This window comes from Chaetodon trifascialis, chromosome 20, assembly GCF_039877785.1.
Source record: "Chaetodon trifascialis isolate fChaTrf1 chromosome 20, fChaTrf1.hap1, whole genome shotgun sequence".
In the NCBI taxonomy this organism is placed as follows: Eukaryota; Metazoa; Chordata; class Actinopteri; order Chaetodontiformes; family Chaetodontidae; genus Chaetodon; species Chaetodon trifascialis.
Window position 1 is genome coordinate 2725673 of NC_092075.1, and position 13624 is coordinate 2739296.

At 47.0% G+C, this 13624-nt stretch overlaps 2 protein-coding genes across 3 annotated transcripts; one reads left to right on the forward strand and one right to left on the reverse strand.

Annotated features, from left to right (window-relative positions):
- Positions 1-893: 893 nt before the first annotated feature.
- On the forward strand, positions 894-8425 carry ckmt2a (creatine kinase, mitochondrial 2a (sarcomeric)). Of its 2 annotated transcripts, none has more exons than XM_070989191.1 (10): positions 894-948; positions 2792-2978; positions 4231-4429; positions 4893-4988; positions 5092-5313; positions 5582-5667; positions 6296-6419; positions 7112-7246; positions 7817-7942; positions 8066-8425. In XM_070989191.1, exons 2-10 carry the CDS (start codon positions 2830-2832, stop codon positions 8180-8182), a joined length of 1254 nt encoding a protein of 417 aa, XP_070845292.1. In that variant the 5' UTR covers positions 894-948; positions 2792-2829; the 3' UTR covers positions 8183-8425. The 2 variants fall into 2 exon arrangements, with proteins under 2 accessions (XP_070845292.1, XP_070845291.1); XM_070989190.1 differs by lacking the exon at positions 5582-5667 and adding an exon at positions 5903-5988.
- Positions 8426-9870: 1445 nt separating this feature from the next.
- Positions 9871-13273, reverse strand: LOC139348373 (ubiquitin-conjugating enzyme E2 L3-like). The gene is made up of 4 exons (XM_070988392.1): positions 13191-13273; positions 11268-11363; positions 10976-11162; positions 9871-10404 (listed from the first exon to the last, which is right to left on the reverse strand). The coding sequence occupies exons 1-4, from the start codon at positions 13215-13217 to the stop codon at positions 10250-10252; spliced, it is 465 nt and encodes a 154-aa protein (XP_070844493.1). The 5' UTR covers positions 13218-13273; the 3' UTR covers positions 9871-10249.
- Between the last annotated feature and the right edge of the window lie 351 nt (positions 13274-13624).

Here is a 13624-nt window from a genome sequence, read left to right on the forward strand (position 1 = left end):
CACTCCATAAAATGTGCAAATAAATGACGACAAACAAATGAAGAAAACACATTCACCAATTTCCCAGCATGCACAGAGTGTCAGGAAAAGCAGTGGAAGCAAATGAACAAGCTGATCAAGCAAATGCAGAAAACAAGCACCTGCAGAGGTGTGCCTCAAATACAGACGATGCACACACATACACACGATGCAAACAAATACACAGCCGAATATAACAAAAGACAGGAAACACAACAAAATGCAACCAAATACAGGGAAACAACCAAATACAGACAAAACAACCAAATACAGACAAAACAACCAAATACAGACAAACAACCAAATACAGACAAACAACCAAATACAGACAAAACAACCAAATACAGACAAACAACCAAATACAGACAAACAACCAAATACAGACAAAACAACCAAATACAGACAACAGAACCAAACACAGCCAAATATGGACAAAACAAACAACACAAACAAACACAGACAACAAAATACAGAAATACAGACAAACAACCAAATACCAAGATTTTGGCTGTTGTCGGTTTTGTCTGCATTTCGTTTGTTTTGTCTGTATTTTGTTGTCTGACAGAAACTTACAGTATGAGTGTGTGTGTCAGTAGTAGAGTATTAGGAAGAGATTGTGTGTGTGTGTGTGTGTGTGTGTGTGTGTGTGAGTGTGTGTGTGTGTGTGTGTGGCTGCAGTTGAATATATCAAGGTCAAACTGGTCGCTGATATTGGACCCTCGGTGGTCATGGTTAATCATGGCTCAGCTGGAGCGGTCGGTGCTGTTGTGGCTCTCCATTGGTTGATCAGGGTTTCTGTCTGAACTTACCATTGGCCACCAGTTTTTAATCCCACGTGGGGGGTGGGGGGGTGGATCCCCCTGTGAGAGGAGAGTGAAAAGCTCTTAAACAGGAGACCTTCACCAAGAAGGCAGAGCAGCTTTCCTACAGGTACTGTACCTTCTTTCCTTACTCCTCTTGTCCAGTGGCTCCGTTAGCTTCCTGCACCTGTACTGAACTTTACCTGTTTACCATCCTCACCTTTCATGTTGTCTTTTCTGCATGCTTGTGACATTTCTAATTAATCTCGGGGGGGGGGTTAAAAGTCTCAAAAGTCAGAGTGTTTCAAATAGGAAAGGTGGATAAAAGCTTGATGTGATGAAGACTTGAAGGTGATTTAGAGCTGAACAAAATACAGAACATGAGAAAAGATTAGATTTCTGAATTTGAAAGATTTGCAGTTAAAAATGTGTCTGAGCAGCTTTTTGCTGCATGAAAACAGATTTTATTTTTAAATGCTGCATGTTAAGCACCTGCGGAGGCGTTAACTCGCCTGTGTCCTCTGGAGAGGACGAAGCTGCTCTTACGTCCTGCACGTACTCAGAGTTAAAAGGTCGCGCTGGTCGGGGGTGGGGAGGCTGATCCGAGGTCTGCGCTGGTTGTCTTGTAATCCCGACCATAAGACCAAGATCCTGAGTGTCAGTGAGCAGCCGAGGCCTTGCAGGTCCAGAGCACACAAGACGTCTGTCTGAACTTGACCTTTTTCCCATTTCAATCATTGTTGCTTCAACTCTGTCCTGATTTCCATTCTCACGTCCGAGTTCTTCACCTGTCTTCGTCCCCGCGTGCGTCCCTCTCGCCTGCTGACTTGGCCTGACGGGGGTCTGGTCTTGTGACTCGTGCAGAATGTCGCTGCGCTGCCAGCCAGCCAGAGATGGCTTGTTCCTTGGCACAGGATCCTGGCAGCACTGGCCTCCAGTGATCTATAAATAATGTTACCTCTGAGCCAGAGTCCACAATCCAGAGACATTAACCTCCACAGAGGGACAGGAAAGGAGTCAGTGGGTAAATCCAGCAAAAAGAAATCCAGTGACTTGTGTGTGATTGTGTGAGCGTATTTCTCCTCAGTTCACAGCTGAGTGCAGTGAAGCGACTGACCGGCCATCTTTGCTTTGACCAAGATTAACAGAGTGCTCACGTCCTCGCAGCGTCCCTCTATATTAAGACACAGTCTCGTGGACTCAGCCCAACCTCTGTGAAAGACAAGCTGCACTGTGACCTTCCAGTCACAACCGTTTCATTGAGTTTTACATTTTCAATCCATTCAGATGGACATTTAGACAACACTCAGTGTCAGCGTAAATGAGGTCACTGCAAACTGATGTCTTTCTGCGCATTAGAGCGTCTCTGAAGTCCCAGTCTGTCCCGAAGCTTAAGACAGACTCCTGGGTACCTGTTCATTACTGGAGCATTAGTGGACATATGAAACCTGCCATCCTGTGGGTGGGAGACAGTGCTAATGCTAAGAGGCTAAGAGCATCTGCCACGGCCCCTCCTGCTCTAAGCTTGTTACTGTATTAAACAAAAAAAATGCATGGGGGGGGTCAGACCGTGCACAAGTGAGATGAAGCTGAGCAGGTTTTCACATACAGAGGAACTGACTCTGTTTTAGTTCATAAAAACAAACTGGAGAAGACAAAATGTACAATAGAAAAATGTTCTTAAAATGAAAAGAGCGGGAAGACGACTGAAAAATGTCAACATTGAACGTACAAAATGCTCTTTTGAAATATACATGTGAAAGACAATAATCTAAAAAATGTTTTCTCTGCACCTGCCCGTTTACTCCTCTCTGCATGTTCATCTCAGAATGTTTATACATTCATTCAGTGAATTAACGTCACCTGAGCTAACGCTAGCTCGATGCTATTCACATCTGTGTTTCACCTCTTCTGTGTGTACCATCATCATCATCATCGACTTGGCTCAAACCGTCTTTTCTTTTCCTCTCCAGCTCATTTGCTTTGGACACATTTGCAAACCAGCAGAAAGATGGCGAGCTCTTTCACACGTCTGATGTCAGGCCGCAACACGGCTGTGCTGCTGGCCAGTTTGGGCGCTGGGACGATGGCGTCCGGCTTCTTACTGAGCGACAACAACTCCCTGGTCGCTGATGCCAAGAAGAAGCTGTATCCTCCCAGGTGAGAGCAGCACAAACACAAGAGGCACTGTGAGGAAAGGTCCTCCTTTAAACCTGACTTACCTTACAGCAACGCATCATATTCTATAAGATCATCACACGTTTGCAGCGTGGCTGTCCTGTGAGAACCACGTATCTCCAAAATATAGAAGAATTTTCTCAAGACTTAGAGGAACAATGCATCCTTCAGTTTAGCACAAACATTCAGACACCTGGAGATACGTGGCGGGCTCGGTTCTCAGTTTGCTGTGAGAGCGGTGGACGGACGACCTTGATGAGTCAGCGAAGAGCCGGAGCGCTGCAATCATCTGCAGCAGCGACGCGAGGCGACGCCGTGCTTCACAGTTCAGCAGACTGACTCACTGCTGTGTGCTCAACAGGGCCGAGAGAAAAGCGGCGGCAGTGGAGGAACGGGACTGCAGGACGCGGTCACGCGTTTAAAAATGATAAAAGTGTCCATAAAGACACTTTGAGGACTGTGCCGTGAACATGTGAGAGCATGAAAGAGCACATGAGGTACAGCAGCCACGCTGGCACCGTCCAGCAGTATCGCTGACGCTCTCCGGTTTCACCCCCCCCCCCACGCTCACCCACCCACCGCCTGTCTATAAAGACATATAGATTATACATATAGAGACTTATATAGTGATATACTTTACTTTGTCCTGACTATTGTTATTACACTTTATCTTATCTTATCTGAGCAGAGTGACGTTTTATTTACAGCGCTGGCCAAACGTAAACTAACCTGCAGTCCATCGTTGTTGCTGCAGAGTCATGCTCGTCATACAAAGCAGCAGTGGCCATGTGCTAATTAAGGTGACGCTCCGTGTTACCTGTACACGCATACACCTGTATGCCCTTTAACAAGCCTCTGCGTCTTTAAGCTCGTTAGTTTGGCTTTCATTGGCCTGCAAATAAGAAGCGATGACCAACCTGCTCCACGCCGAGCGGCCTACAGACAAAGTTAGCATCTAGCTGGTGAACACAGTGAAACGTTTAGCAGCTAAAGAGCCCGATATGTCCTTCGTGAGTTGGTGGAGACCAAAATGGAGGGAAAAGAATAATAAATACTGGACACAGAAATGAATGCTGACGTTGTTCTGTGTCTGGTGGATGTAAAATAAGTGCATTATGCACAGGTGTGCTAAGGTGCTACACTACGTCACAGCTGCACAGGTTGCTGAAAAGGCACATTATCACCACTAGTTGGCAGTGCTCTTTAAACGTCTACGTTTCGTCCTCTGCTGCAGCTCTGACTTCCCTGACCTGAGGAAACACAACAACTGCATGGCCTCGTCTCTCACTCCGGCCATTTACGCCAAGCTGAGGGACAAGGTCACCCCCAACAACTGGACCCTGGACCAGTGCATCCAAACTGGGGTCGACAACCCCGGACACCCTTTCATCAAGACGGTGGGCTGCGTGGCCGGTGATGAGGAGAGCTATGAGGTAAGAGAGGTCAAAGGTCACAGTATGTGTCTGTACGTGTGTGACGTTCGAGGGCTTTATTTCCACTGGGGAACTTTTCTAAATCCTATTTTTGTGCGCCGTACTTTTACAGTTTCAGGTGTATTTACTCATTAAAATGTCTCTGACAGTGTCCTCTGACTGTCCAGCTGTCAAACTCCTGATGAGAGAAGATCTGACTTCATAAAAATATTTATATTCTCTTAATTGCCAACAGTTCATACTGATGAGTTTAGTGGCCAGTAGCCTGCAGTGCAGCCAGGGTTATGAGGTGTGTACAGCCTAAACAGGAAGCCTGAAGACGAGACTCAGGGCTGAGGAAGCCCATCACCTCCCGTGTCATCTATATTTGCTGAAATATTCTCAGAAAACATGATTTTTGATGGTTTTCTTGAACGTGTGAAACCAAAGCTGCACCTTTGACGTCGTCTCCGGTTCCCTGCAGGTGTTTGCTGAACTCTTTGACCCCGTCATCAAAGACAGGCACAACGGCTACGACCCCAGATCCATGAAACACCCCACTGACCTGGATGCCTCTAAGGTGTTGACGCCGTTACCCTCCATCACTGCGAGATCCTTCCACCTGTACTCTGTCCCCGCACGAATAACCGAGTGTCCTCTTTCCTGCCTGTGTCGACCTCCAGATAACCAGCGGCATGTTCGATGAGAATTACGTCCTGTCGTCCCGCGTCCGTACCGGCCGCAGCATCCGCGGGCTGAGCCTCCCGCCGGCCTGCTCGAGGGCTGAGCGCCGTGAGGTGGAGCGGGTGGTGGTCACGGCGCTGGCCGGTCTGAAGGGGGACCTAGCCGGACGCTACTACAGCCTGGGAGACATGACAGAGAAGGAGCAGCAGCAGCTCATCGATGTGAGTTTCCTCCTCAGCCGTGTTTCCGGCTCTTGTCTCTTTTTGAATGCCGTATTTAAGGATGCTCATAAAAACAGCCTTTTGTTATGAGCTATGAACAGTGTGACCCCCGCGCTGTGGGTCAGTGCTTCCCACCCGTAAAGTTCAGAGGGGGTCCAGCAGTTTTACTGGAAACAAAAACTCTAAGTTAGCAGTTATATACAGACGAGTGTCGCCCGGTCTTTTATTGACCTTCCTCTTCTGATTGTTCCCCGCTGTGCCTCATAAGGATCACTTCCTGTTTGACAAGCCTGTGTCTCCATTGCTCACCTCGGCCTTCATGGCCCGAGACTGGCCCGATTCCAGGGGGATCTGGTAAGGCCGACGCAGTTTAGTGAGATCCCATCCTGATCCTGTTAGTGCTGCGAGTCATGAAAGACCATGTCCCCGTCCTCCTGTCCTGGTCCTGGTCCTGCTCTGTGAAGCCCTCCCTGACCTTTGCTCTCTCCTCGCCACCAGAGGAATATCCAGTGAATGTATCGAAGTCCTTTAACATCCTCCTTCCTCTGTTTTCTTCTTCCACCTGTCTCTACCTCCCTCCCGCCTGTAGGACCACTTCCTGTTTGACAAGCCCGTCTCTCCATTGTTGACGTGTGCCTTTATGGCCAGAGACTGGCCGGACGCCAGGGGCATCTGGTAGGGTCTGTTCAGCCCTCCTGCATGTCTGCTGTGTGACCGTTTAGACTCTAACATCCACATCCTGATTGTCAGTGATGTCTTTAACACCTGTCTGTGGGGCTCAGGTGAAGCACTCAGGTGTTTCTCTACCTTTGATGCACACTGATGGAAAAACATGGAAGCTGTTTCTGTGTTTCCCATTCGGTGTGTTGTCCATTAATGACACGTGTCCCCTCACAGCAGTGAAGCACAGATTAATCCTGCGTGAATATCAGAGTGAGTCAGCTCAGGTAATGAAAGGAGGGTTCCACCTGTTTCTCCACAGGCACAACAATGAGAAGACCTTCCTGATCTGGGTGAATGAGGAGGACCACACCAGAGTCATCTCCATGGAGAAGGGAGGCAACATGAAGAGAGTGTTCGAGAGGTTCTGCCGAGGACTCAAACAGGTACGGCCGGAGAAACGATCGCGAACACGACGCAGAGACGCTAACAGCTGTTAGCGATGCTAGCAGCTGTGTTGCTTTGGGATAGCAGCGTCGGCCGGTCAGTCCATACTGAAATCTAGTGACTGTGGTTATCCCCGGTTTCTCCAGCGCTGCCGTGAGGTTTTTGTTTTTTTAGTAAAATATTTCAGCCATCATTGGGTTGAATGTCAGGAAGTCTGATCAGACTTTAATGTCTCCTTTTCCTCCAAACCTTAAAGGTGTCCACGTCCTTTGGTTCTTCACCAAATTTGAACAACGTCCCATCAACCACTGCTGCGTGTTTAGTGCTAATTAGCAAATGTTAGCATGCTAATGCTCTAAACTAATGGCTCAAAGGGCGGATGTTAGCATGCTGCTAGCTGCTAGCTGAGTATTAGAGTCACTGTGTGGCTGCAAAGTTAAGACTTGAGAAGAGGAAGAGGAGGGAGCTTCATCGGTTTCACGCCGCCTCACTGATTGACAGTCGGTGGCTGTAGCGATGCATGATTTAAAGCATTTTTAAGAATCAGCGTGCTAAATGTTTTATGAGGAAGGAAGTGCAGAAACAGAGTGCTCCGCTCAAAAACATCACAAAACTGCTTCGCTATGATGCATTTTTCATGTGGGCCGGCTGTGTTTTTACTGGTTAGCTCTGGTCATGTGATGTCCTGCAGGTGGAGCATCTGATCCAGGAGAGAGGCTGGGAGTTCATGTGGAACGAGCGTCTGGGCTACATCCTCACATGTCCCTCCAACCTGGGCACCGGCCTCAGGGCGGGCGTGCACGTCCGCCTGCCCAAACTCAGCAAGGTAACACACACACGCACACACACGCACGCACACACGCACATGCAGCTTTAAGCTCAGCTGACGAAACCAGTCCCACCATGATGTCCCTTTAGCATCTGCTCTGGAGCTTTCGAACACAGGATTTTCATGGGATTAAAGATGTTCTGAGCATTTTAAAAAGGTCAGTCTGGTCATAGTCTGCATTTTTCTGAGCCACAGCGTCGCACTGAGTGAAGACTGCAGTGAACAGCTGCCTTCACAGGTTAATGTGCTTAAAACAATTGTATGCTGAGACATACCTTCAGTGTGGACCAATGGGTTTGGAGGTGAGTCTCACACAGGAAACCAGAAAGTCCTGAGAGACAAACTTGTTGGTTTCGGTCTTTTTGTGGATTTGCTGACAGTGAAACAAATATCACCAGATTTATTCTTTCAGCTCCGTCTGATGCAGAAGATTGTGTGTTACAATTGATTTCTGGTGATTTTCTTCATCTCTGCAAACGCTAAAAACCCACGTGCACTGAACGTCACACCAGCATTCACTGAAAAGACATTTTCTGTGAGTTACAAATGACTGAAATCGCCCTGCAGGACTCACGCTTCTCCAAAATCCTCGACAACCTGCGGCTGCAGAAGAGAGGCACGGGAGGCGTGGACACGGCTGCCACCGGAGACACCTTCGACATTTCCAACAACGACCGTCTGGGCAAATCTGAGGTGAGGATCGATCTGTGTTTTTGTTTGGTAGCCTGAGATCGTCCATGTTTTCAGCACCGCAGACTTTCGACTTCACTGCTTCACCTTAGCTCCTGGTGATTAAACCTGCTGCTGTGCTTTCAGGTGGAGCTGGTCCAGCTGCTGATCGATGGGGTCAACTACCTGATCGAGTGCGAGAAGAGGCTGGAGAAGGGGCAGGACATCAAAGTCCCGGCCCCCATCGCTCAGTTCAGGAAATGAAAGCCGGAGCCGTGACGCCGCCGGCGTCGGCAGCAGGGCCGCCCGCCGTTCGCTCCCAGGCCGAGCCGGTGGAGACCTCAGAGCGACGTCTGTCCGCTGCATCAGAGGAGCCGCTTTCTTTGCTCCTCCTGCAAAGATCTCAAATCTTTAGCGAAACCTAATCTTAGACATGAACTACAGTTAGGGAGAATTCTACCTCAAGTTAAGGTCTTCACTGTAACCCTGACTTCAATAAAGCCAACAGTATCAAACACTTCCTGCCGTCTTTGCTTCTCATTTCACAGTTCCCATCGTGCCTGTGGCCTCACGTGATTGGCTAGCTTTGTCTGATGTTGTGTTGAATGTTTACAGCCGTCTGATGGTTCAGATAAGAAAAACAAAGGTTTAAACTGACGGCTTTATGAGTGTGTGTTTATGCGTCCAGTGCAGAAAATCACTTCCTGCCCTCCATCTGCAGCTCACGCCACAACAGAAGAGTGACGGGAGGCTTGCATGTCGCTTCTCTGCCCGTCTGGTGTTGAACATCTAGAAATATACTCCATTACGAGTAAAAGTACTGAACTCATAATCCTAAGTGTGGAAGTATTAGCATCAAAATATTCTTAAAGTGCAGAACAAGCCATTTCAGAATAACGTACTACTGGATTATTATTCCTGATTCATTCATGTGTTCATTCACGCTGCAGCTGGCCTTAAACTGTAATACTGCGTTTATTAGCTGCTTTCAAGGTTTATATTTAATCACCTGAATCGGCACACACACATCACTCCACACATAACGAAAGCTATAAATGTGTAGACGGTACACAGTTACTTTCCTCCACTGCGTTGGACGGCCCCTCAGATTGACCTGATGACCCTTTGGAGGGGCCCGACCCCCAGGTTGGAGCACTTTGAAACATACTGGTGCTACCACTGGTGTTGCAGTACTAATACTACGTTGATGTACTTTGGAAGCTGGACGTTAATAAACACAAAGATTCGGGTTTGATTAAAGCATCCATCTCAAATCTTTATTCGTTAACGGCCGCCTGTCCTCCACCTGCAGCTGGGTGTGTTGCCTTGTGCGAGTCAGGGTGGAGTCTGCTGGTGCGCCATGAGTCGTCAGCATGTTAATACAGGAGCCAATCAGAGCTGTCGGTTAAACGCCGGGACCAATCGCTGCTTCGTACAAAGGTATCGCGAGCAGAGATGAACGAATCAAAGCTGCAGGGTGAAACGTTAAAGCCAGTTTGTTTGTGTTCCTGTGTGAACGCGATAAACAGATAAATTAACAATAAAGAAACAAAGAACCTGTGAAGTGACGCGAGAGCTTAATCTGATTTCCATCTGCAAAACAAATAACATGACGCTCAGTGACTCTGCGCTTTCCTGGACGCGACGCAGGAGGAAGGATTTTAATCAACCAGACTTTACCCCAACATCTCAAAATACAAGAACATTTCCAAGGACACGTGAATGTTGTTGCATTTCCAGAAACTTCTGTGTTTACATGTGGACTTCTGCATCAGTAACAAACTTTAATTTCCACGTACTCCAACAGGTGAATTCACAAAGCACAGCGTGTCTGAAGGGGGGGGCGAAGCCGAAGGAGGTGAAGGAGGCGCAGGGAGAGCCAGCTGTGCATTTAGTTAACATCTGTAAACATCTGCAGAAGCTAAAGATTAATCTGAGAAAAACATTCAACATTTAAGTAAGCAGAGCAGCGTTTTATTCATTTTTTTCTGATATTTTACTTTCCAGGATGCCACCTCTGGTAATTTTCTCATTTTTTCTAAAAAGAAATCAGTAGAAAGAAGTCAAAACAACCAAAAGCTGACACCTAGAGGCCGCAGCCTGCCTATTCACCAAAAGTCCTGCTTTTTTTCCTTTTGTTTTCTTTTTTGGCAAAGTGAAACAGAAACACAAGCCTCTATTAAGGAGTGGTTGGAGAGTGCTAAAACAATGCACGCACGCGAGAACGGGGCATCTCTGTGTCATCGGGGGGTAAGAACAGAGAGTCAGGGTGGGCTCTTCGAACAGGAAACAGAAAGGAGGCCGACAGCTGCGAGCGCCGCTGTTGTGTCGTCAGTCAACGGGTCGCTTTTCACTGTGCTTCTTTGTGAACTCCTCGGCGTTCTTCATGAACTTTGCGCGGTCTTTGCTGTATTCCTCCGCCAGGTCGGCCCTCAGCGGATGCTCTGGCTGAGGGGAGCTCACCAGATTAATGAGACTATCGATCACTGCAGGAGAGAAGGAGCAAGAACGTCAGCAGGTCGAGCGAGCGGAGCGTTAATGCACTTTACAAAACAGCTGTCACACAATCAGTCACATTCTATCAGCTCTGGCTAACTGAGCAAACGTTAGCTCCATGAATCAGCTGAAAAGCGCCGTTTCAAAACCAGTCAAAGGTTCTGAAATGAGCTGGTTACACCTCATTTCAGAAGGAAAAACATGAGAGGTTTTCTTTCTTTTCAAATGACTGTTTGGCTCGTCTCACTTTTCGGTCTGACTGATGTTTTGGAAATGTTGAACTATCTTGCTGGACTGTAAAAGTCCCCAGTTACACTAAAAAGGAAGCCAGGACGGCTAATGTTAGCATTAGCATCTGATAGCATCCAGGAACAGCTTCCACAGAGAAGGGAAATGCTGCACGGTGGATGTGTGATCATGAGCTTTAACCTGTAATAATGTAGGAAATTCTCTTTTAAGTAAAGCTCGGTCGAGCCGGTTAGCCTAGCGCGCTAACGTTTGCTTCTTAGCAGCTAAATGCATCGTTTCTTCCCGTCTTTCAGCAGCGAGCGGGCGCCTCACCCTGGTCAGTTCTTGTGGCTGGCTTCCAGTTCTCGACGCTGATGATGGGCAGGCACACCTGGCCCTTCTCGTCCACGTTGGGATGGTAGATTTTTGTCTTGAAAGTGATCTTGGGGGGCTTGAAGGGGTACTCCGCAGGGAAGATGAGCTCAATCCGGAACGCTCCTTTGTCGTATGGAGGGTTATCCTTGGAGAAAACAAAAGTTTGTGGATCAGGAAGACAAATATTTAGAGGTCCTGATATGTTTTTATTTACATGTTCAAGTTGTGTTCGCACACGTTCAATACTTACAGGAACGATGAGCCCCTGCCAGCTCAAAATATTCGATTCATCCACTTGAATGTTGCAGAAATTCTTCATCCCAGACTTGCGGATGTCATCGAGCTCCTGAAACAAAACATTATTTATTTAAAACTGGATAAAACCAAAGATTACAGGGAGCCCACCGACTCACAGAATAAACACGTGTCACTCCAATCAGTGGCCACTTTATTAAGTACACCTGTACAATCTCATGAAACTGATTTTGGCTGACCTTTAACCTTTTGCCACTGCTGTCCCCCAAAAAAACCTTTGTGTCTCCTTTGACATCAACATAAACTGAACATTAATAACTTTGAGTCGTTGAACTGACTCACAGCAGACTGCACAGGTGGACCAATGGAGTAGCTGACTGGCAGATGTTTGTACCATTGGGGAAGCTGTCGGGCTCTTTCAAACATTTCTTGGCAGGTGATTGGATGAAACATCTGTTTATCACCGTCTATCAACAGACAGATCAACAGACCAGTCTCGCTTCTCCCACCCAGCTGTTACTGATACCCAACACAGATATCCAATGTCAGTACTGGACTGATATGTCCCTGCTTATACTGATAATACATTTCTTCATACTCCTGTTTGGCTTCAGTTCCTCCCTAAACGATGTGGCCTGCATATCCTTGTATATTAATCTTATCTGTGATGCCATTTTTAATAAGGACCTGCTGAAAATGAGCGTGTCCAACAGAAGGCTGTCAGATGATGTACAGCTGTGATCAGAAATTTACACACACCTGGCAAATTTGCTAAATATTGGACATTTTGGGGTGAAAGTAGGTCTGGCCTTGCATCATTTTATTTAGGGATAGTGGTCAGATGAAGCCTTTTTGTTGTGTGAGCTGCACTGAAAGCACAGAAACTGTTCTGATATGAAAATCAAACAATGGTTTAAGTTACTTAAGGTTCTTAAATGAGAGAATTTGCTGCTTTTCTTTGGTTTCGTATTATAGTAATTTGAGTATTTTGTGGTTTTGGAGTGTTGGTCACGCCTGATGATGTCATTCTGTACTGTTGGACACTGTGGTGGCCATTTTTCTGGTGTTTTCTATCGACCAAGTGAAGGAACTGCGAAAATAATCAGCTGATTATTCGATAGTGAGAAGTTAGAGTGAGTTGGTCCTGGTTTCTGGAGGAAATCAGCCCAAACTGTTCCACTTCCTATCAGCAGACACGTGACTGCCGCTCACCTGAGCCGTACAACCGGGGGTTTCAGGAGGTGGTGACACGACTCCTCGGTGCCATTTTCAGGGGGGAATTCCGACCACAGACGCCGTTTTGTTTCACTCTCAACAAATCAAAACCGAAAATGGTTTTTGTGTCTCAACGAAAGTGCAAGTGAGCGACTGAAGCTCCGTGCAGCGCGGACGGAAAGTCACTCAGCGTCCTTTACAGTCGAGCCAAAGAAGTTTTAAAAGCACAGGTAGACATTTATGAGACATTATTGACCGTCGATCGGTCTCCTTTCACAGTTTGATGATTTATGGTGGCCCAGCTTAGGTCTGACGTCACGTCCCAACCCCAAAGTCTCCATGTTTTCGCGTCCGCCTTCAGACGGTGACAGCGCGTAAAACAGCGGCTCCACTTCTCACCGCAGAGCCGTTTAACGAGCCCCCCCTCCAAAGAAAACATGTTGTACGACTTCGAGCTGAATCCGGCAGTTTTGTCTAAGTGCTGAGTCACGCCCCGCAGGCGTCTCCAACTAACTAACTAGTTACCTCTCAGTCTGTCGGATGTCGTTATCCTTTCATTTTGTCGGACAGATTAACGACAAACACTCGCGTTCACGACATTTTCTCTCGGTCGACGGCTCTGTAGCTACGCGTATGAAGCAGAAATGCGTTATTTTAACCCTAACAAAGTGGTCTAAACCCAATAATTTCGGATTTTTTTTACCTTGTTTAGTCTCCTTATCGAAGCCATTGTGGTGCCGATCTGGTCTTCGTCTTCTTCCTGTTTCTTTCCGTTTCTCCTCGACTTCTTCTGATGTTTGTTTAAAGTGGCTGACACCCGGCTTTCCGGTGTGATACCGCCACCTACCGGCGGAGTGCGAAGTGTTAGATTCAGGATCAGACGTCAGTTTGTTTGTTTTACTTTGTTGAATTTGAACGGATTGAAATCCAACAAATGACATTCATTCATGAATAATAATGGAAATTATATGTGTGTGTATTATGGTGTATACAGGCTGGTGTTTCTGCTTTTTTGCCTACTCTTAATGATATAAATAATGGTATCTATCTTGTTTTTATTTTCAAGTACTGTCCCACATTTGCACATTGGCCAAACTGTGTGTTTCAAGTAGTATTTCTGCAATATTTGATTTGATT